This window comes from Elephas maximus, chromosome 1 (assembly GCF_024166365.1).
Source record: "Elephas maximus indicus isolate mEleMax1 chromosome 1, mEleMax1 primary haplotype, whole genome shotgun sequence".
In the NCBI taxonomy this organism is placed as follows: domain Eukaryota; kingdom Metazoa; phylum Chordata; class Mammalia; order Proboscidea; family Elephantidae; genus Elephas; species Elephas maximus.
Window position 1 is genome coordinate 102912791 of NC_064819.1, and position 23801 is coordinate 102936591.

At 48.1% G+C, this 23801-nt stretch overlaps 1 protein-coding gene across 1 annotated transcript in view; it reads left to right on the forward strand.

The window, feature by feature from the left end:
* Positions 1 to 23801, forward strand: part of GLP1R (glucagon like peptide 1 receptor) — a 42516-nt gene that overhangs the window by 10841 nt on the left and 7874 nt on the right. The window contains exons 3-7 of the mRNA XM_049875215.1: positions 56 to 163; positions 13616 to 13734; positions 14084 to 14190; positions 18303 to 18456; positions 19083 to 19242. Of these exons, the coding sequence (XP_049731172.1) occupies positions 56 to 163; positions 13616 to 13734; positions 14084 to 14190; positions 18303 to 18456; positions 19083 to 19242 (648 nt within the window). The remainder of the gene's footprint in view (positions 1 to 55; positions 164 to 13615; positions 13735 to 14083; positions 14191 to 18302; positions 18457 to 19082; positions 19243 to 23801) is intronic.

Consider the following 23801-nt stretch of genomic DNA (forward strand, 5'->3'; position numbering starts at 1 on the left):
GTGTGGGGCACAGCTGGCCAGGCAGGGACTCAGAGACTGTTCCCCCTGCACCTAGGCTTGTTCTGCAACCGGAGCTTTGATGACTATGCCTGCTGGCCAGATGGGACACCGGGCTCCTTTGTGAACGTCAGCTGCCCCTGGTACCTGCCCTGGGCCAGCAGTGGTGAGTCCCACCACCACACTTCACCCTTCCCCTGTTTCCCAGAGGCTGGGGCTGGGGGCTGCCTCCTTTCACTGAGATATAGCCCTCCCCACCCCATAATGTCTTTAAGCTTCCCAGTGGGTGGTCTGCCTGCCTTTCCTGGGGGGAGGGCAGGTGGTGAGGGACATCCAGCTGGCCAGAGGTGTAGCCTGGGCTACCTGAGGCCTGTGATGACAGGTGTGTATATGCCAGGGGAGAGGCATAGTATGAGGGCTTTGTTAGGAGAGAAATGTAACTCCTCTCTCCAGTAGTCAAGGAAAGGGGCCCTGTGGGGACAGATCTTTAGGGAGGGGGACACAGGTGTCATTGCTCAGATGTATGCATGTGCAGGTATTTATATGTATGTAGCTACCTTCTACCTGGTAGGGGCACCGAGCCACCCCCTGACTTTTCAGGGATTCACTGATCAAACCCAGATGGGAGCATTGATCAGGGCATTGGTGGGGTTGCCCCTGAGGCCTTCCCCAACTCACTCTGCCTCCGGGGGAGACTGCAATGGGATGGTGTGACTGGGTAGGTGGGAAGGTCCATGGGGTACAAAGACCTACAGAAGCTTCAGGGGAATCCCTGACTGGAGGGGTGGTTAATGTGCTCCCCCCAACACTCCTACACATCTATCCCAGACTTCCATGCTGACCCTGGCCCCAGCCAGACACCGTGTTGGCTAATAGGAGACAAGCACCCCCGCCTTAAGGAGCTCACTGTTTCAATAAAGGGAGAAGACATAAAAATAATAGCTAATATTTATTGAGCACCTCTTTTGTGCCAATTTCTATCCTAAAAGCAGGACCAAACATCTAAACACAAAAAAAACTAGTAGCTATCATGTCAGCTCTGACTCATGACGATCTCGTATGTGTCAGAGTAGACCTGTGCTCTGTAGGGTTTTCAAGGGCGGATTTTTCAGAATTAGATCCCCAGGACTTTCTTCTGAAGTACCTCTGGGTGGACTTGAACCTCCAACCTTTTAGTGAGCAACCAAGCACATTAACCATTTGCACTGCACAGGGATGCCATCTTGATAATTGCCCTGTGGTTATGCCCACTGTACAGATGAGGAAACTGAGGCCCTGGAAGGTTTAAGTCACTTGCTACAGGTGATGTGGTAAATGGCAGAGCCAAGATTAGAACCAGCTTGTGTTCTTAACCACTGTGCTTTGAAGGGGCCTGAGACCAAGCAGAAGCTGGCCCAGAAGCAAGTGTGAGGATGAGGTCATACCACGGGGAGTGAGGGATCTTCCTGGAGAAGGCAGACCTTTAGTAGAACATCAGGGCACCCGGCAGGGCCTGATATGAGCCTCAATGAGCCTCCCCTCAGCACGAGGGACTGAGGTCACAAGCAGCCCAGGCAAGACTCCTAAGGAGACTCTCCCCCTTAGCTGCCCTCACAGAATACCCACCTCACACCAGAAGGTGCATAGGGAAAGCCCTGACCTGGAAAGAGGGCAGGCACCTTCATAACTCACAGTCTATCAGTAGCCCTTCACACAGTCCTTCCATACTAGGGCCTGCTATAAGTGCTTTACATATGGATACTTATCCTCACGACAACCCATGAGGTCAGCACTTTTACTGTCCTCCCATTTTACAGATGAGGAAATTAAGGCCCAGAGTTGCTCGGTGACTTTTCCAGGCTCATACAGCTAGTAAATAGCAGACCCAGGAATCAATCCAGGAGTCTGGCTCAGAGTTGGTGTGTTTAATCGCTACACCAGGCTTCCTTGTATGTGTGTATGTGTGTATGTGTGTATGTGTGTATGTGTGTGTCTGGGCATTGGAGACAGGTGAATGTCCTGCTGGCTAGGCAGGACAATTAGTTGTCTGCCCTCTTCCTAGATGGAAAAACATGAGCTCTGCAGTCTGATGGTTCTGCTTGCAGACAGCCTGACTGATTGTGTGAGCTCGGGTTAGCTTCCCAGACCTCTCTGAGCCTCAGTTTGTTCATCTGGGAGATGGGATACAGAGCTGGGTGACAGGGGTGTTGGGTGGATTGTAATTCCTCAAGAAACGGTAGCTGTGATTTTTCTCCCACCATATCCCTCCTCAGCTCCCCCGCTCTCCCCCCGTCCCCCACGCACACTTTCTGTGGCTCCTGAAGGTTTGGGACCAGTGGTTGGCCAGCCTTTTCCAGGCCTCTAGACCCCAGGGAGCCAGGCACAGGACAGGGCCCATCACTCAGCATGAAGCCGCCCCCAGCTCTGCCTGCCGCTTGCGGCTCCATCCATCACCTTTAATTTTATTTGAGCAGGAAATAGGTCTTGGTGGTGCCCGTTTATGAGCGAACATGATTTTATTGCTTTCTCTGTGAAGATAACAGCCCCTGCACAGGCCCCCTGCCAGCCTCTGCCCCCCCTACTCTCCCTACCCCCCGCCTTGCTCACCAGGCTAATTTACTCCCTTTTTGACGCTCAGAGTCACCGGTACTGCCTCCTTCTCCCCTCTGTCTAAGTTAGGGACCCGCAGAGACGCCCACCACGAGCTCCAGCGGCATAATTACTATCTCTGGCCTGTCTTGGCCACTCCCCTTGGCAGAGGCTGGACCTGGGGCTTCCCTGACCCACACCCAGGGCAAGTGGGAGCAGGCGGGGGCAGTTTCGCAGTTTTCTTGGTCTAGTCAAGGGAGTAGCCTGTGGAGAAACTTCATAGTGTGTGTTGGGGAGGGGCAGAAAGAAGGGGGTTTTATCAGGTGGGGCCCCGGCAGAAAACACACTCAGCTGGGATTTTGAAGGGAAATTAATGGAGGGGCCACTTACAGAGTCTGAACAGGGTTAAGGGGCCTGAAATATAAAGCACCCAGGGACTCCAACAGTGGAAAGCCCTACCATCCCCAGACCTGAGAAGCAAGGGGCAGGAACGGGGTTTCAGGGGCCCCCATGAGGCGTGGAACCATGACCGAGAGGCCACCCAGCAAGACTGTGACCACAGAGGGGCAAAGCCACTGCCAGAAGCTTAGGACCAAGACAGGGAGGGAGCAGGGGAGAAATACCCCAGCCTCTCTCTCCTCCCACCCTCCTATCTCCTGTTGGTGCTTCCTGTTGGCCAAACCCAGTAGAGGGTAGGGAGCCCATATGATGTTGTCCACAGGAGTCAGCCTCCTGGGATGCAGAGCAAGGCAGAGGAGTAAGAGATTAGAGAAAGAATTAAATTAAAAACATTTACTGGCCCCCATGCTGGGTTTGTGACAGGCACTAGGGATGCCAAGATGATGTTAGGGGGGTGTCTGTGTGTGTCCATGTGTATGTGTGTGTGTTTTGGGGAGGAGGGGCACCCCCCACCGTAGTAATGAATGGGTCAGCAGCCCAGGCAGTCTTTGAGAAGTGGTAGGTCATGAAATGCTAAGTCCGGTTCTACCTGCAACCAGCTGTGGAACCTTGGGCAGCTCACTTCACCTCCCTGGGCCTCAGTTTCCTCATCTGTAAAATGGGAACCATAATGACTTCCCAGGTCTGTGGTGGAGGGAGGACAGAGTCACCTCTTCTCCCTGGGGTGTGGCATCAGGAAGGTTTCCAGGGAGAGGTGATATTGGATTGGGCCTGAAAGGACAGACAGATGGAGAAGGGGGAAGGAGGACCTTCCAGAAGGGACATCCAAGCAGCGTTGGGGATAGGGCCATGTGTCAAGCTTCAGGGCTACGCAATATCCCAGGGCCTCCAGCCAGGCTCTTGAAGCCTGACTTGTGTATTCAGAAGTTGAGACTCAGGATTATGTCAAGAGGGCCGGAGCAGATGAGCCAGGGAAAGAAGGTTTTCAAAGGAAATGCCTCATGTAAACAAGATTTCCAAGGAGAAGATTCGAGTGGCTGCAGAGAGCCTATTGACTGCCTAAGGGCCCTTCAGCAGCCTCGTTTACCCACAAACAGCTGATGTGCTCATCACAAATCATTCCAGCCTCATTAGCTGCACCCCCTCCTGATCCATACCTGTTTGTTAACTTAGTTCTAATTATATGAGAGTCGTAAAATGCTTTTAAAATCACCTGTCACTCACAATTCTTGGAAACTCTGACAGATGCCTCCCCTGAGTGATGTTGAGCTGGGAGCTTTTACCACAGGCCAGGGTTGCCAAGGGGAGATGCAGATGCAGAGGAGTTCTGGGCTGAGGTAAGGTCATAAGCTCCATCTCCAGCTGCAGTGAAGAAGCGCCCCTTTGAGAAATCGGGGTGGAGGAAGCATCAGGGACTCCATGATAGCCACATATTGAAGGCTTACTATGCACCAGGTACCTCTTACCACAGATCTGGGAAGGCACTATGGTTGCCATTTTACAGATGAGGAAACTGAGGCCCAGGGGAGGTGGAGTGAGCTGCCCAAAGTTCCACAGCTAGTGAGGGCAGAACCAGCAATTGAACTTAAGTCTGTGTAGTCAGAACCAAAGCTGCCTCTCCTGGGCCATGATGCTATACGTTATCCCCACCCTACTGTGAGCCTCCATCCCACCACTTTCTAACTGTGGGACCTCTCTGAGTCTGTAAAATGGGAGCCCAGTAACCCTTGCTGGCTGCCCTTGTTGCCAGGGTGCAGGAGCTAATGGATTCATGAGCAGCTCTTCACAGCCCTGAGTGCCCACACCCATGTGAAACGGTGGCTGTTAGCTTGATTACAGGCGCCGCGGCAGTTTCCAGGAGGGGAAGTGTTTAATTAGGGGTTTTATTTCCAGCACGAGGGTCTGACTTAATAAAATATCCTTGGGCCTTCTGGCATTTGGCCACTTCCCTGTGTTGGCAAGACCCAGCCAAGCCCCCAGCTGTGATTTACCAACTCCTTTCCAGGCCAGATCATCACTTGTCTGTCAGTTTGTTATACTGTGGTGGTGTGTGCATTGCTGTGATGCTGAAAGCTATGCCACTGGTGTTTCAAAATCAGCAGGATCACTCAAGGTAGACAGGTTTCAGTGGCGCTTCCAAACTAAGACAGACTGGGAAGAAGGACCTGGCGATATACTTCTAAAAAAATTGGCCAGTGAAAACCTCATGAATAGTCATGGAACATCATCTGATATAGTGCCAGAAGATGAGCCCCTAAAGTTGGAAGGCACTCAAAATACAACTGGGGAAGAGCTTCCCCCTCAAAGTAGAGTTGACTTTAACGACATAGATGGGTTAAATCTTTCGGGACCTTCATTTGCTGATGTGGCACAACTCATAATGAGAAGAAACAGCTGCAAACATCCATTAGTAATTGGGACGTGGAATGTAAGAAGTATGAATCTAGGAAAATTGGAAGTTGTCAAAAATGAAATGATGGAAGATCAATATCCTAAGTATTAGTGAACTGAAGTAGACTGATACTGGCCGTTTTGAATCGGACAATCATATGGTCTCCTATGGCAGGAATGACAAATTAAAGAAGAACAATGTCATATTCATCGTCAAAAAGAACATTTCAAGACCTAGCCTGAAATACAATGCTGTCAGTGATAATATCCAAACGCCTACAAGGAAGACCAGTTAATACGATGATTATTCAAATTTACACACCAACTACTAATGCCAAAGAGGAAGAAATTGAAGATTTTTTACCAACTTTTGCAGTCTGAAATTGATCAAACATGCAATCAAGATGCATTGATAATTACTGGTGATTGGAACGCAAAAGTTGTAAACAAAGAGGATCAGTAGTTGGAAAATATGGCCTGGGTGATAGAAACAATGTTAAAGATTGCATGATAGAATTTTGCAAGACCAGTGACCTATTCATGGGAAATACCTTTTTTCAGCAACACAAACGGCAACCGTACACGTGGACCTTGCCAGATGGAATACACAAGAATCAAATCAACTACATCTGTAGAAAGAGACGATGGAGAAGCTCAATATCATCAGTCAGAATAAGGCCAAGGGCTGACTGTGGAACAGACCATCAATTGTTCATATTCAAGTTCAAGGTGAAGCTAAAGAAAATCAAAACAAGTCCAATGAGAACCAAAATACAACCTGAGTATATCCACCTGAATTTGGAGACCATCTCTAGAATAGATTTGATGCACTGAAAACTAATAATCAAAGAACAAACAAGTTGTGGGATGACATCAAGGACATCATGCATGAAGAAAGCAAAATGTCGTTAAAAAACAGGAACCATCCCCGAAGACAACTCATCACACATGAAAGGGACTGGACAGTGGGTGGGTGAGAGATGCTGATGAAGAGTGAGCTAATTATATCAAGTGGTCACTTGAGACTGTGTTGGCATCACCTGTCTGGAGTGGGGATGGGAGGATAGAGAGAGTTGGAAGCTGGCAAGGTTGTCACGAAAGGAGAGACTGGGAAGGCTGACTCATTAGGGGGAAAGCGAGTGGGAGTACGGAGTAAGGTGTATATAAACTTATATGTGACAGTCTGACTTGATTTGTAAACGTTCACTTGAAGCTCAATAAAAGTTAATTAAAAAAAAAAAAAGACAGGAAAGAAAGAAAAGACCAAAATGGATGTCAGAAGAGACTCTCAAACTTGCTCTTGAATGCAGAGTAGCTGAAGCAAATGGAAGAAATAATGAAGTAAAAGCTGAACGGAAGATTTCAAGGGGTGGCTCGAGAAGACAAAGTATTACAATGACAAGTACAAAGACCTGGATTTAGAAAACCAAAAGGGAAGAACACTTTTGGCATTTCTCAAGCTGAAAGAACTGAAGAGAAAATCCAAGACCTGAGTTGCAATACTGAAGGATCCTACAGGGAATATATTGAACAATGCAGGGAGCATCAAAAGAAGATGCAAGGAATACACAGAGTCACTGTACCAAAAATAATTGGTCAATGTTCAACTATTTCAGGAGGTAGCATATGATCAAGAACCGATGGTACTGAAGGAAGAAGTCCAAGCTACACTGAAGGAACTCGCAAAAAACAAGACTCCAGGAATGGACAGAACACCAGTTGAGATGTTCCAACAAACGGATGCAGGGCTGGAAGTGCTCGCTCATCTATGCCAAGAAATTTGGAAAACAGCTGCCTGACCAACCGACTGGAAGAGATCTGTATTTCTGCCTATTCCAAAGAAAGGTGATCAAATAGAAATCAGAAATTATCGAACGATGTCATTAATATCACACACAAGTAAAATTTTGCTGAAGATAATTCAGAAGCAATTGCAGCAATACATCAATGGGAAACTGCCAGAAATTCAAGCTGGATTCAGAAAAGGACGTGGAACCAGGGATATCATTGCTGATGTCAGATGGATCCTGGCTGAAAGAATACCAGAAAAATGTATGCCTGTGTTTTATTGACTATGCAAAGCCATTCGACTGTGTGGATCATAACAAATTATTTTTAACATTACAAAGACTGAAAATTCCAGAACACTTAATTGTGCTCATGTGGAACCTGTACATAGACCAAGAGGCAATCATTCGAACAGAACAAGGGGATACTGCGTGGTTTAAAGTCAGGAAAGGTGTGCATCAGGGTTGTATCCCTTCACCATATTTATTCAGTCCGTATGCTGAGCAAATAATCTGAGAAACTGGGCTATATGAAGAAGAATGCCGCATATGGATTGGAGGAACACTCATTATGAACCTGCGATATGCAGATGACACAACCTTGCTTGCAGAAAGGGAAGAAGATTTGAAGCACTTACTGATAAAGACCACAGCCTTCTGTATGGATTACTCCTCAATGTAAAGAAAACAAAAATCCTCACAACTAGACCAATAAGCTCTATTGTGACAAACGGAAAATGCTGAAGTTGTCAAAGATTTTATTTTACTTGGATTCACAGTCAATGCCCATGGAAGCAGCAATCAAGAAACCAAATGACACATTGCATTGGGCGAATCTGCTACAAAAGACCTCTTTAAAGTGTTAAAAAGCAAAGATCTCATTTTGAGGACTAAGGCACACCTGTCCCAGACCATGGTATTTACAGTTGCCTGATTTGCATCTGAAAGATGGACAATGAATAAGGAAGACTGAAGAAGCATTGATGCCTTTGAAATATGATGTTGCTGAAGAATATTGACTATACCATTGACTTAGTTATCTAGTGCTGCTATTACAGAAATACCACAAGTGGATGGCTTTAACAAACAGAAGTTTATTCTCTCACAGTCTAGTAGGCTAGAAGTCTGAATTCAGGGCGCCAGCTCCACGTGAAGGCTTTCTTCTCTCTGTGGGCTCTGGGGGAATGTCCTTGTCATCCATCTTCCCTGGTTGAGGAGTTTCTCAGTGCAATGACCCTGGGTCCAAATGACACACTATTTTCCTAGCTCTTGTTTCTTGGAAGAGCTAGATGGTCTTCCAAGAAACCATCTAGGAGGTCCCCATGTCTCTCTGCTCACTTCTGTCTTTTATATCTCAAAAGAGGTTGACTTAAGATACAACCCAATCTTTTTTTTTTTTTTAATTGCGCTTTAGATGAAAGTTCACAGCTCAAGTTAATTTCTCATACAAAAATTTGCACACATATTGTTATGTGACCCTAGTTGCAATCCCTATAATGTGACAACACACATTCACCTTTCCACTCCAGGTTTCCCCTGTCTATTCATCCAGCTCCTGTCCCTTTCTGCCTTCTCATCCCACCTCCAGACAGGAGCTGTCCATTTAGTTTCGTGTGTCTACTTGAACTAAGAAGCACACTCTTCATGAGTATTACTTTATGTTTTATAGTCCAATTTAATCTTTGTCTGAAGAGTTGGCTTGGGAATGGTTTTAGTTCTGGGTTAACAGAGAGTTCGGGGGCCATATCTTCTGGGGTTCGTCTAGTCTCAGTCAGATCATTAAGTCTGGTCTTTTCACTAAAATTTCAGTTCTGCACCCCATTTTTCTCCTGCTGCATCAGGGACTCTCTGTTGCATTCCCTGTCAGATTGGTCATTGGTGGTATCCAGGCACCATCTAGTTCTTCTAGTTTCAGGCTGATGGAGTCTCTGATTTATGTGGCCGTTTTGTCTCTTGGGCTAATATTTTCCTTATGTCTTTGGAGTTCTTCATTTTCCTTTGCTCCATATGGGTTGAGACCAATTGATGCATCTTAGATGACCATTTGCAAGCTTTTAAGACCTCAGACACCACTCACCAAAGTGGGATGCAGAACATTTTCTTAATAAACTTTGCTGTGCCAGTTGACCTAGATGTCTCCCAAAACCATGGTCCCCAGACCCCAGCCCCTGCTACTCTGTCCCTTGAAGTGTTTGATTGTGCTCCTGAAACTTATTAGCTTTTGGTTTAGTCCAGTGACACAACCTAATCTTGTAGATTGAGTCCTGCCTCATTAACATTAACATAACTGCCTCTAATTCTGCTCATTAACATCATAGAGGTAGGATTTACAACACATAGGAAAATCACATCAGATGACAAAATAGTGGACAATCACACAATACTGGGAATCATGGCCTAGCCAAGTTGGCAGATATTTTTGGGGAACATAATTTAATTCATGACAACCATGGACTGCCAGAAGAATGAACAAATCTGTCTTGGATGAAGTACAGCGAGGGTGCTCCTTGGAAATACGAATGGTGAGACTTTGTCTCATGTACTTTGGACATGTTATCAGGAGGGACCAGTCCCTAGAGGACATAATGCTTGGTAAAATAGAGGATCAGTGAAAAAGAGGAAGCCTCTCAATGAGATGGCTTGACACAGAGGCTGCAACAGTGGGCTCAAACTTAGCAACAATTGTGAGGATGGTACAGGGCTGGTCAGTTTTTTGTTCTGTTGTACATAGGGTCGCTATGAGCTGGAATTGACTTGAGGGCACCTAATAAACAACAACAACCCTGGGCAGATAAAGCTGGGCTGATAAGCAGAGCTGTGCCTGGACACCCCCCACACCTGCCACTGCCCCAGTCAAGATGAGTGTCTGGGGACCATGGTCCTAGCCAGGAACCAGCCCTGGCTTTTAATATTGAGCATGCTAGTGAAAGATAATTGACAGAATGCACGGAGAGCTGTAATAGCAGCACTAGATAACTAAGACAATGGTATATTCAATGGACACAATGATCCCTGACACTGTGCCAGTAGTGCGCACATCTGTGCACACACCAACTCGCTGTCCCCCACCCCCCTACCCCCTGCTGGCTCTGAACAGAGTGCCCAGGAAGGACCCTCTGGGAGGGGACTGAATGTATGGAAACCCAAGTCCAGTGGAAGCACAGAGGAGAAATGGCACATGGCCACTGTTGACTGATAGCGCTGGGTTTTTCTGTTTAGTTTTGGCCTCTGAAATCAGAGAACCAGGAGTTTGAACCCTGACTCTTTACTTCTTCTACTTCCTGGCTGGATAATGTTAGGAAAGTCACTTGGCCTCTAAGAGGTTTTTTCATGTGTATAATGGGGTTAACCTTGCCTACCTTGTAAGGTAACAGGCATATAGCAGGTGCTCCGAAACCAAGTCTATGAAGACACAGCCTACAGAGAGGGCATATGAGGGGCAGGTAGGGAGGGAACCAGCAATTATGGAGTACCTACTGTATGTCAGGAGTTCCTGGGTGGTGCAAACAGTTAAGCACTTGACTACTAACCAAAAGGTTAGTGGTTCAAACCCATCCAGAAGTGCCTGGAAGAAAGGCCTGGCGATCTGCTTCCAAAAGGCCACAGCCTTAAAGATCCTATGGAGGATAGTTCTACTCATGGGTTGCCATGAGTCAGAATAGAGTCAACTCAACAGCAACGGTTTTTGTTTGTTAACTGTATGTCAGGTCCAGTGCCAGCTGTGGGAAGTGGGTGTTATTAGTGTCACACTGCTGGGGGCTGAGTCCTGGGTCAGTTGAGAGTTAGATGGTCTGCATTTACCACACCCTGAGACTTCATCACCATGTCCTCCTCTTTCTCCCCTTTCTCCTAGCAAAATGCGCCACCAGAGGAAACTTTGACATCCATCTCATTCCCCCATGGAGTCAGCCAGCCCCCAGATCACTTCTCTGGGGGTGTCTATAGCCAAAGACAGGCTTTTCCTCATATCAGAAGACCTGACCTCTGGTGAAGAATTTCAGGCATCCACACAGCAGATAAGAGAGGCATTTGCGGCCCAAGGGGACCTTCAAGATGCTAAAACCAAACCATGAGCCACCCTTCCCTGCTTTTGTATATGCCTGATTTTGTATATACATGTATCAGAGGGGCATTGGGACAGGTCCTCCCACCTACTCTTCTCATTGCTGCGAGTCCCATCATAAGACTTTCAGGTTTTGTGTCTCTTCCTGGTCAAGTCTCTTTTAAAATGCAGGTTCTTCCAGAATGAGTAATGCTGAAAGCTAATTCACCCACTTCGTTACCAGGTCATTTTTGTCTCCTGGAGAGGGACTGGCACAGGGTTTGTGTTTTAGCTACCTCGGGCTGCTGTAACAAAATACCACAAAGTGAATGGTTTGAAGAACAAAATTTTGTTGTCTTGCAGTTCTGGAGGGTAGGAGTCTGAATTCAGGGCATCAGCAAAGCCATGCTCCCTCATTTCTATCTAGGGGAAGATCCTTCCTTGTTTCCTCCAACTTCTGGTAGCCCCAGGCATCTCTTGGCATTTCCAGCTTGTAGATCTGTCTTCCCAGGTCATCTTCACAGGCGCATTCCCCTTGTGTGTCTCTGTCTCCGTGTCTGGTTTTCTCTTTTATAAGACACTGCTAGGTTGTATTAGGACCCAGCCTACCCCAGTATGACCTTATTAAATTAACTGATAGCACCTTCAAAGAGAGAACTTCTTTCCAGGTAAGATCATATTCACAGGTACAGGAGTTAGGACTTCAACATATCTCTTTGAGGGGTACATTTCAATCCATAACAATTTGGTTATGAAAGGGAGAGGGGAAGGAGAAGAAAAAGCAGGAGGCTGTGTTGGATGTTGGGGATCAGTGTTAAGGAAGAAGCGTTGACTGAGGGGTGCTAGAGAAAGTCAAGGTATGACTGGACCCTGCAGTAAAGCTCTGGCCTGTGTCGTAACAGTGGTGGGCGGGACCTCAGCTTTAGGGTCTATAAAATACAGCCCCTGTACAGGATGACTGCTGCCCTTCCTGGGCCCTTGAGGGGTAGGCCCTTGGGCTGGCACTCACCCTCTCAGCTGCTAATGAGTGTCTTCCCACCACTGAGACACTGTTCTTACTGCTCTCTCTCCGTCTGAAAACTTAGGACTACCACTACTACCCAGGGCCTTGGCAGCTTCTCTGTTCTCCCTCGTGCTTGGCCCACAGCTAGGGAAGCTGGTTTTCAAAATCTTCTAGCCGAATTCTTTCCTGGCTCCAGCTTCCCTCCTTGATGCCCTAGTACTCCCCCAGTTTGTCCAGTTCTGCTGACCCTGGTGTCTGCCTGAGTTCTCCTTCAGGGAGGTAATGAGGTATTTTCTTCCAGACGAAGCTAAGTACCTTTTTCCCTCTCTCAGCCTCACATCAAACCTGGGGCCACAAGCCACCTGCTTCTCTAGATGGGTGAGAGTGGGGGATGGTGAGGGGGCTATCTCAGCCCAGATACACAGATCTGATGTGAATGGGTACAGGCAGGCGCCCCACCCCCGGCCCTGCTGGGCCTGTGTTTGATCTCTGTTCATTTGCGTTCATGCTATTCCTTTTTGAGGATGTTTTTGTTTTTTTCTCTGGGAGAATATTGATTCCCTGAAGCCTGGGACGACTGTGCCTCACCCCTCAGACTGGAAGTTCCCTGAGAGCACAGACTGGGTAGCCCCCCTCAGACTGGGATTCCTTGAGGAGAAGGGCTGTATCTGCCCCTCAGACTGGGGCCCCTGAGGGCAGGGCTGTGTCTCCCCCTCAGACTCGGGCTCCCTGAAGGCAAGACTGTGTCTCCCCTCACAGTGGGGCTTCCTGAAGGCAGGACTGTGTCTCCCCCTCAGTCTGGGGCTCCCTGAGGGCAGGGCTTTGTGCCCCTCAGACTGGGGCTCCCTGAGGGCAGGATTGTGTCTCTCCTCACAGTGGGGCTTCCTGAAGGCAGGACTGTGTCTCCCCATCAGACTGAGGGCTGCCTCCCTTCCTTTCTCTCAGGAGCTCAATGTCAGCTTTGTTCCCAAGGTCTGTCCTGTGTGAGGAATGTGGCAAGGACATGGGTACTGAGTCCTGAAAATCAAATCAGAAATGGCATCGGGTGGCTGTGGGGCAGAGAGGGCTACTGCTGGTCAGCACCAGACCTTGTCGACCAACATGTGGTTTGAGGCTGGAGGCAGGGACATACAAATGGCTAGACTTGTATCATTTCAAAGGCGTAGATTCATCAAGCTGCATCCCAGGGTGGCTGAGAGGAAAGACTAAGAATGAGGCTGGGCAGCCCCCCAGCTTAGTGACATCCTTTCCTGTTTCTGGGCCAGTGGGGCATACGGCAGGGGCAGAAGTGCACGTATGTGTGTGTTTAGAGAGTAGGAGGGTATTACTAATTCAGAGGGGTCAGCTTTGGGGAACAGCAGTGAGCATCTGGCAGCGGAGTGGGTGCCGAGCCCAGGCCAAGGCTCAGCTCCCCGGTCTCACCCCCAGTGTTGCAGGGCCATGTGTACCGGTTCTGCACAGCTGAGGGCCTGTGGCTGCACAAGGACAACTCCAGCTTGCCCTGGAGGGACCTGTCGGAGTGCGAGGAGTCCAAGCGAGGGGAGAAAGTGAGTTGAGGAGGGGGTCTGATCCAGGGAGCGGGTTGCACAGGTCCCACCTTCAGCCAAACAGAAACCCAGGGCTTCTGGCGGGCCCATCTGTGGTCATCTCATCCATCCCCCACCTCTGGGGGCTTTGCATCCCATGTCTCAGGACACATGTAGTGTGCATTCACCTCCCTGGCTTAGAACAAGGGACCTAGAAATTCCAAGGACCGTTGCCATAGCTTATTCTCTTTCTTGGTTCTGGGATCCCCAGTGGGGCCTGACTTAGGCCCCTGTCCCATGGGGAGGAAGGATGGGGGAGAGAGGGCCGTGGGCTGCCCTGTGTACACCTGTGTCACCTGTGTGCGCACAGAGCACCCCGGAGGAGCAGCTCCTGTCCCTTTACGTCATCTACACCGTGGGCTACGCGCTCTCCTTTTCCGCTCTGGTCATAGCTTCGGCCATCCTCCTAGGATTCAGGTAAGGGGGCCTGGACCACAGGAGGGGGCTGCTTCTTCCTAACTGTCCACCTGTGCCCCAAACAGAGAAGTGTGTCTTGGCACCAAATCAAAGCAACAAGTGCTGGCAGGCTCAACCCAGTCAGCCCACGTTCTTCTCCTGAGACGTCTCAGAGAGCCCCTGCCATAGAATATGAAGTTTAAAACACAAGATACAGCATCGCCTATTTAGTCTGATCTCCAGTAAGTGAATATGTGCATATAATACTGCAAACACACACCCCAAAACCTTAACAGTGGATGGTAGGATTACTGAAAATCCTGGGAAACCCTCTTCAATGAGGATGTGTAACTTAAATGATCGGGAATTCAGAATGATTTTAGAAAAGACCTCGGGGCTTAGCGATTCTGCTCTCTTGGGAGCTTGTCGGCCCTCTGTCTAACCTAGATGAGACATTTCTTTCAGACCAGGCGCTGGGAACGAGTGTCAGGTTCTTGCCCTTTCCTCTCTACCTAGTAGGGGTGGGTCAGGGGAGCGGGATTAAAGGACAGGAGGGGTTCTTAGGGCAGGGACCCTGGAACACCAGCCAGCAAAGAGCAAAAGAGGCAACATCCCCTCGGTCACCCCCTTGGCACAGTGCTGGGCACAGAGTCCAAAAAACACCATTTGCCGTGGAGTCGATTCTAACTCATAGCGCCCCGTGTGTGTCACAATAGAATTGCGCACCATAAGGTTTTCAGTGGCTGATTCTTTGGAAGTAGACTGCCAGGCCTTTCTTCCAAGGCACCTCTGGGCGGACTCAAACCGCCAGCCTTTCAGTTAGCGGCCGAGCACGTTAACCATTTGCATGATCTGAGTACTCCAGGCTCAGAATTCATGCACAGTCACTGAACAGTCTGTCCTTTTATTATAAAATATTTCAGAGATTCAAAACTACAGTGATTGATATTATCATCCATGCATACGCCATCCAGCCTGAGAAAGAAAGAAAGCATAGCCATAGAGTCAAATTCCCTGGGTGACCCCTCTCTGATCAAGCCCCTCTCCCTGCTCCGCTCCCACCACAGATAACCCTCCAATGTGGCACATAAAATTCCCATGATTTTCTTTATACTTTTAGTACATCTATAAAAATAGATAATGTGGTTTTGCAAATTTTTAGTGTTATTGTATAAATGATATTGTGTTGTACATATTTTCCTGCAAGTTGCAGTGTGTTTGTGAGATTCATCCATGTTGATACATGTAGTTCTAGTTCGTTATTTTATCTGCTGTTCTGTATTCCATTGTATGATATACTAAAACTTACGATATACTAAAATTTATCGTTTATTCTTTTGATGGACATTTAAGGTGTTTCCTTTTCATTTTTTTTTCTGAATTAGAAACTTTGCTACAAGGAACAGTCTTGACTGAGCCCACTTGTAGGTACAAGAGTTTCTCTAGGGCAGACACCTTGGAGCAAAATTTCTGAGTCCGAATACCACGTGCATTTTCAAGTTTATTAGATATTGTTAAGTTGCACTCCAAAGGGGTCATACCAGTTTGCCCTCTCAGTAGCAGTAAATCAGAGTTTCCTTTGTTTAACAGCCCCACCAATGTTTTGTATTTTCAGGCTTTAATTGTTGCTAATCTGAAGCATGTGAAATATCTTATTATGGCTGTAATTTGCATATCCTTGATTCCTAGAGAGATTGAGCATTTTTTCATGTCCTGTTTCATAAATTGCTTGTTCATATCCTTAGCCACTTTATTTTATTTTGTCTTAGGCAATTGTTATTTATTCTGGGTACAAACCAAGAATATAGCTACCCTCTTTCAGCCTGTGGCTTATTTTTTTTCGATTACATCATTATGCCTTTTATGCACAGAAGTTCTTAATTTTCATGGGATGAAATTTATCATTTTTTTTTTTTCTTTTATGGTCTTGTTTAAGGAATCCTTCACCGTCCTGGGATCATAAATATAGTAACCAATATTTGCTTTTAAAAAGTGTCAGAGTTTTTGCCTTTCTCTTGTGGTTCTTTGATCCATCGAGAATTTATTTTTGTGTATGTTGTAAATAAGGGATTTAATTTCATTTTTCCATATATGTTGTTGTTGTTAAATGCCATCAAGTTGATTTTAGACTCATAACGACCCCATGTGACAGAGTAAAACTGCCTATAGGATTTTCTTAGCTGTAATCTTTATGGAAGCAGATGGCCAGGTCTTTCTCCAGGGGAGCCTTAGGGTTGGTTTGAATCACCAACATTTTGGTGTGCAACCAAACTTTTAACCATTGTACCACCAGGGCTCCCTTTTCCATATATAAAACAAAACAAAAATTCACTGCCATTGAATAGATTCTGACTCATAGTAACCCTGTAGGACAGAATAGAACTGCCCCATAGGGTTTCCAAGGCTGTAAACCCTTAACTAGGCAGACTGTCACATCTTTCTCCTGGGAAGTGGCTGGTGGATTTGAACTGCTGACCTTTTGGTTAGCAGCTGAGCACTTTAACTACTGTGCCATGAGGGCTCCTTTTTCCAGATATACATATAATTAATTGCCTTAGCACCATTTGCTATACCTCATCCTTTCTCCCTTAATTTGTAATGCCTGGTGTACCTTGCAGCAAAGTTCCATATATGCGTGTGTTGTTTCTGTCATCTGTATTCCTTTCTATTGGTTTATTTATCTGTCCTTATGCCAATACCAGAGTGCCTTAACTACTGTAGATTTTTAAAAATCTTGGATCTCTCATAGCAAGGGCCCCCATTTTGTGGTTCTTCAGGAGTACCTTGACTCTTCTTGACCCTTGACTCTTCTTTATAAGTTTTAAATTCAGCTTGAAAAATTTCATGAAAAAAAAAAATCCTCTTGGAATTTTGATTACAACTGCATTGAATTTATCACTTAATGTGAGAAGAATTAACACACTGAAGATAGCGAGTCTTCCTATCCATGAATGTGGTATACTTCCCATTGATTTAAGTCTCTTCTAATGGTTTTTGGCTAGATTTATAATATTGTCCATAGAGATCTTACCCATCTTCTGTTAGATTTATTTCTAGGTATAATGTTTTTTTTTTTTAATTTAAAAACATTATAAATGAATTATTTTTAAATTTGCGTTTTAACCATTTATTGTTGATGCATATATATATATTTTTTAATAAACATCTATACAGTAATCTTGGCTGAACTCTCTTAGTAGTTTTTATAATTTTCAGATTCTCTTGGATTTTCTATGAAGATAATCATATTGTCTCCAAATAATGACAATTATATTTATTTCCAGCCTTTATACATTTTTTTTTCTTGCCTTATTGCAGTGGTGAGAATATGTAGTATGTCGTTGAAAAGAAGTGAAGATAGCAGACATCCATGCTTTGCTCCTGATTTTAAAGGGAATGCTTCCGAAGTTTCTCAGTTGAGAATGATGTTTGCTCTTGGTTTTGGTAGATACCCTTTATCAGGTTAAGAAATGCCCTTGTATTTTCAGCTTGCTAAGAGTGTTTATATGAGAGGATATTGAAATTTTATCCAATACTTTTCAAATTCCTACCATGTGCCTAGGAAACCCTGGTGGCATAGTGGTTAAGTATCACAGCTGCTAACCAAAAGGTTGGCAGTTCGAATCCACCAGGCACTCCTTGGAAACTCTATGGGGCAGTACTCTGTCCTACAGGATTGCTATCAGTTGGGATCGACTCAATGGCAGTGGGTTTTTTTTACCATGTGCCTGGCGCCTGTCTACCTTTGCAAGGTAGGGGAATTGTAAGACATGGGCCCTGTCATCAAGAAGCAAAGCAAAGTCCCCATTGGGGAAACTGATCCTCACACATCAGTCAATTTGGTTAGACATGATTTTGTATAAAGGAAGATGCTGCAGAGAGAAGGATAGAATGTGGGATGGGAGAAGGAAGCAGTGACTACACAACTGAAGCCTTCATGGAGAGGCAGGACTTGAGTTGGACCTGAAGGATTTTCTAGATTGAAGGGAAGAGGGCACACTTAGAGGAAGGGAGACATGAGCACAAGCCTAGAGCTGGAAACATGCATGTGTATGTGTTAGCCTGATAGCCGAGCTTTGTAGAACTGAACTGCTAACCGTCTTGTCAGAGAAGGGCCCTGCTTGCTCCTGCAGACACCTGCACTGCACCCGGAACTACATCCACCTGAACCTGTTTGCATCCTTCATCCTCCGAGCTCTGTCCGTCTTCATCAAAGATACAGCCCTCAAGTGGATGTACAGCACGGCTGCCCAGCAGCACCAGTGGGATGGGCTTCTCTCCTACCAGGTGTGTGGTCATGTCCAGGAGGGGCCTGAGGAGGGATGGGTAGTCGGTAAAGGCCTGCTTCCCCCAACCCCACCCAGGCCTGGGGCAAGAAAAGGCAAGACCTGCCTAGACCTGACCTCAGGGAGCTCCCAGTCTGAGGAAGGAGACAGTCCAGCCCTCGGGAAGCCCCCGTCTGAGGAAGGAGACACAGCCCTGAGTGAAGTTCAGGAGCCCCCAGTCAGATAAGAGAGGAGTCCACCATGGGGAACTCCCAGTCTGAGGGAGACATTGTCCTGCCTTAAGGAGTTCTCAGTCTGACACAGGAGTCATCTTTGGAGACAGGTCTGGGTTTGAATCCCAGCTCTACCACTTACTAGCTGCCTTATTTTGGGCAAGTCTCTTAACTTTTCTGACATTCATTTTCTCCTCCATGTGGAGATAATATTTGTTTCTTCCACTAAGGTTAGTCAAGATTCAGTGCGCAAAAGCAGGTAAAGTTCTTAGTATTAGCCCTGGCCAGATGATATTAGCTATCTTATCATCCATTCGCTCTGGACAGGATAACAGCTGGGCCAGGACAGGGAGGCAGGTCAGGAAAGGCAGCGGGCAGAACTGTTGTCCCCTGTGGACCCTTCCTCTGTCTCCAGGACTCTGTGGGCTGCCGCCTGGTGTTCCTGCTCATGCAGTACTGCGTGGCGGCCAATTACTACTGGCTCCTGGTGGAGGGTGTGTACCTGTACACGCTGCTGGCCCTCTCAGTCTTCTCCGAGCAGCGCATCTTCAGGCTGTATCTGAGCATAGGCTGGGGTAAGGCCCACCATCATTCCCCTCCCTCTCCCTCACCCCAGACCTGTGGCAGAGGGGAAGGGGGTAGACCCTGACCTCTTCTCACGCTGCTGCCATCAGATGCTCCCCAGGAGGCCAGTTTGGGACTCAGGACCTGGCTCTAGGCCAAGGGGCAGGGCCCACTGGATAACCCCCTCCTGGGTACAGCACCCACTGCCAGTGGGGTGTCATAGCGCTATGGGGGTCATGGTCACCCCCATTTGCATAGCCCTCTTCCTTAGTAAAAGCATAGGCCTCCACCCCCATCTGGCCAAATACACTATTGGGGGTCATGACACTGGCATTAAATACCTAAGACCCTATGGGGATAGATCCCCGCACCCAGTCCTGGGCAGCCCGTGGCCCTGAGGGAATGGGGAGTCCTGGGAGAGGAGGGGGGCTGAGGAGCTACGGCTGTCGTGTGATGATAAAGAGAAGGGTCTGGAGAAGAGCGATGTGGGTGGGGTGAACAGAGGCCAACCAAGGAAAGGGGTAGACCATGGATGTGCCTGGAGCCCAGCTGGAAATGTTCTAGCCAAAAAAGTTTGCCGAGAACCATCGTGTCTTTTTTTTTGCTGGAACATTTCTGGTTGTGCTTCTGCCTCTCACCACGTGGGATTCCATTGAAAGGCAGGGGTGGAGAGGTGGGGCAGGGGGCTGGAGCCCCCTCATGCGACTGGACACCAGATGCAACAGCCCTTCCTCTGGAGGTACCCACAGGCAGTCACCAAGGAGGGGGCAGAGAGCAGGCTCTGCCCTCTGGCCCTCCCTAAGCTCCCATTGTCCCTGCCCCATGCCACAGGACCCTGGTCCCCAGCCTGCCGATCTTGAGCTTGCCATGCATTCATTCACTCCTCTCATCCCTCAGTCACCTGCCTCAGGCCGCTCTGACCTCTGCTGCCCCTGACCTCCAGGAGAACTCTTGCTCATCCCATTGGGCCAGCCCCATGCTCCAGGGACTTCCACCCCAGTCACGGTCAGACTCCTCCCTGGATTCCCTCCCCTGACCTCATCCTGGCTCCTGGCTCCTGGCTCCTGGCTCCTGCCTCTGCACCTTTGCAAGGCTGTTCAGGGACCAGGGAAGTGCCCAGGGTGCCCCGGCCTCCATGGCTCTGTGCCCTATCTGTCCCTCTCGGCTTCCCTGATCCCTGTCCTTGCATTTCACTAATTTTTGCTGTTGTTTCTTGGCCAATTTGCTCTAAACAACTCCTGTGTAGAAGAGTAGATCTAACAGGCTTGAGGGTACCCACGTCCACAGAGGGGCAGGACCTTAAGGGTGCAGCAGGCACTGGAGCTCAGACAACCTGGCACCCACGCTCTGGGCCCCACTGCAGGGTATGCTGTGAAGTTAGCCTGGGCTATATTTCTTCAGGCCCCTGCAGTCCCAGCTCAGCAGGCTCAGGCCCCCCAGCAGGTGTGCTTAGCCTCTGCACACAGCTCGAACTCCCACCCTACTCCCTTTTCCCTCAGGGCCCAGCCCCTCCCCTCCCAGGCCTCTTCACACCAGGCAGCCAAACAGGCAGAGAGGAGCTGGAGAGCCCTGTAGCTAACTAGGGTTGTCGGTGGAGAGAGCCATCAAGGGGGGCTCCGGGAAGGCTGTTCCCAGGGTCGGGGGGGGAATGTCTGTCCATTCTGGGAAATAGCATCAGCACTTGTAGTGCCTGTCACCATGGCAACCTGAGGACAGGCCCGATCAGAAGGACAGTGTGATGTGCACAGAAGGCTTGGAGGTGGTTGGTTAGGAGTTGGTGGGGACACTGGGTGCCCTGCAGGTCTCTGAGTAGGAAATGGGGAGGGGGTGCTGGTCCTGTCCTCACCACTGCCGAGGCCCCAGAGGGCCCCCTTCCCCAACCAGAACATCCTCTTGAGGAATTTCACTGGGGAGATACAGTGAGACAGAGTGACAAAGACAGAGGAACAGAGAGATTGACAGTGGCCGAGAGCTCTCTTGTGGTGCCAGGTGACCTTACTGAAGATGAGAGGTCTAGGAAACTGACCTTCAGCTTCACATGTAAACAGAGGAATTAGAAATAGGACTCCAACACAGTTGGGGAGGGGTCTCCCCAAAAGGTGTGTCCGCTTCTGTTGCAGCCTAAAGGCAGCAGGGTGCCCCCGACGTGGAAGCTGGGCTGGAGGGAGGCAGGTGATGGACAAAGGAATTGCTTGCCTGAGCCATCTGTGTTTTTTAATTCGAGCTTTTTCTCCAGGCTGTCTTGTTGAAGTTCTAAATGAGGCAGAGATGAAGCCAGCAGGGAGTGTTTAGTGTCTGCATGTGGCAGGGCTGTGCCTATGTCTTTTTGGAAAGACCGCGTTAGGAGATGCTGATTGTCTTAGTTGCCTAGTGCTGCTATAACAGAAATGCCACCAGTAGATGGCTTTAACAAACAGAAATTTATTTTCTCACAGTTCAGAAAGCCACAAGTCCAAATTCAGGGCACCAGCTCTAGAAGAAGGCTTTCTTTCTGTCAGCTCTGGGGGAAAATCCTTTTCTCAGCTTCTCTAGTGCTCTTCTCGGCATTCCTTAGCGATCTCCACGTGGCATCTGTTGTTCCCCCATTTGTGCTGGCTTCCTCCATGGCTCATTTGCTCTTTCTATATCTCAAAAGTGGTTACATTTAAGACACACCCTACACTGATAGGGTCTCATTAACATAAACCCTATTCCCAAACGGAAATACATCCACAGGTATAGGGGTTAGGATTCCAACACATATTTGGGGGGAACACAATTCAATCCACTAAACTGATGAATGTATGAAGTTCACCAGGTCTGGCCAATAACATGAATGAATGCCCTCAATCCCAGAGTGGGGCCTGAGAGAGAAACGACAGCAGGTGGCTGGGGGTGCCCAAGAAGGAGGCGTCAGTATGCACGTGTGGCTCAGGGAGATAGCGTCTTCTAGCCTGAAGAACATTTCCCTTCACTCATTGATACATTGACTCATTTTCTCATCGTTAATTCACTCACTTGTTCATTCATTCACTCATTCCATTCTCACTGAACATCATCTATGTGGCAGGCCCCACACTATGTGCTGGGGCCTTTGGAGGTCACCCTGTCCCTTATGATCTCATGAAAGCCTGTTACTGAAGCATTGTGGATGCGGCCAGGTCTGGTTCATGTAGAAGTAAATGGTCAAGGAGAGAGGTATCTGATAAAGAATGCTGGCCAGCTGCGAGCTCCTCGCCAGCAGGCTCTGCTTCCCGCATCCCCGTGTCGGCATCATTAAGCCCGCTCCCTCCAGGCATAGGAGGTACACAGTAGCTACAGTTGAATGCACACCATTACCTATCTCAGACACCCACGTCTCCAGTTCTGAGAGAGACATCCATAGAGACAGACCTGCAGAGAATCAGGGTAGAGAGTCATTGAGGGTGGTTGGAATGGGAATGCTACCCTGAGTTCTAATCCCGCCTCAATTCCCCTGAGCTTCTGATCCGTTTCCTTATCTGCCACGTGAGGATGTGTAATCCAGTGCTAAATCTACAAACGTATACCGAGCTCTCAGTTGAACACTGAGGCTCTGGAGGTGAATAAGGTCCAGACTCTGCCCTCAAGGAACTGAAGTCAATTGTATTAGTCATCTATTGCTGTGTAACAAATTATCCCAAAACTGTGCAACTTAAAACAACACACATTTATTTATTATCTCATAGTTTCTCTGGGTCAGGAATCTGGGTTCAATGTAGCTCAGTGCCTCTGGCTCCAGATCACTAACAGAGATGGAGTCAAACTGTCAGCCAGGATTGCTGCCATCTCAAGGCTTAACTGGGGATAGAGAATCCACTTCCAAGCTCACTCATGAACTTGTTGGCAAGAAGCTTCAGTTCCTTGCTGGCTGTTGGCTGGATACTTCCATCCTCACCATGGGGGCCTCTCCACAGGCTACCTGAGTGCCCTCATGACATGAAAACTGGTTTTCCCCAGAGCAGGTGGTCAGAGAGAGAGAGCCCAAGATAGAAGCCATAGGGTCTTTTATAACCTAATCTCAGAAGTGACACACCATCACCTGTGCTATATGCTATTGGTTGTACAGACCAATCCTGAGACGATGTTGACTACGCAAGGGTGTGAATACCAGGAGTTGGAGATCCTTGGAGGCCATCTTAGAGCCTTTCTACCACATCAATTAAGTCTCAGCCAAATTGAAATTATACTTATTGTTGCAGCTGTTGTGATTATAGGGCACTGTGGACAGTTAGTTGGCACCAAGGATAGGGCTTCAGCCTCTCTCTACTCCAGGCTTTAGCCCTAGCCATTACAGGTGTGTGGGGTGGGAGTGGGTGACTGGAGGGGCTACCAGTACCTGAAAGCATCACCTGAGATGGGCATGTGGGCCAAAGCAAGGGAGGAGAGGGCATTGGAGGGCTCATCTGCTTCCCACCTCATCCAGCCATCCTCTCCACCCTTCGGCCCTGTCCCTCTGGTATTTGGGTGTCTGTGTCCTCATATCTCAGCTGGAACATGGAGGCAGGCAGAGACAGTGTGCCTGGCACGTGGGGAGGGAGTAAACTGGTGAGGACTGTAATATGACTGTAAT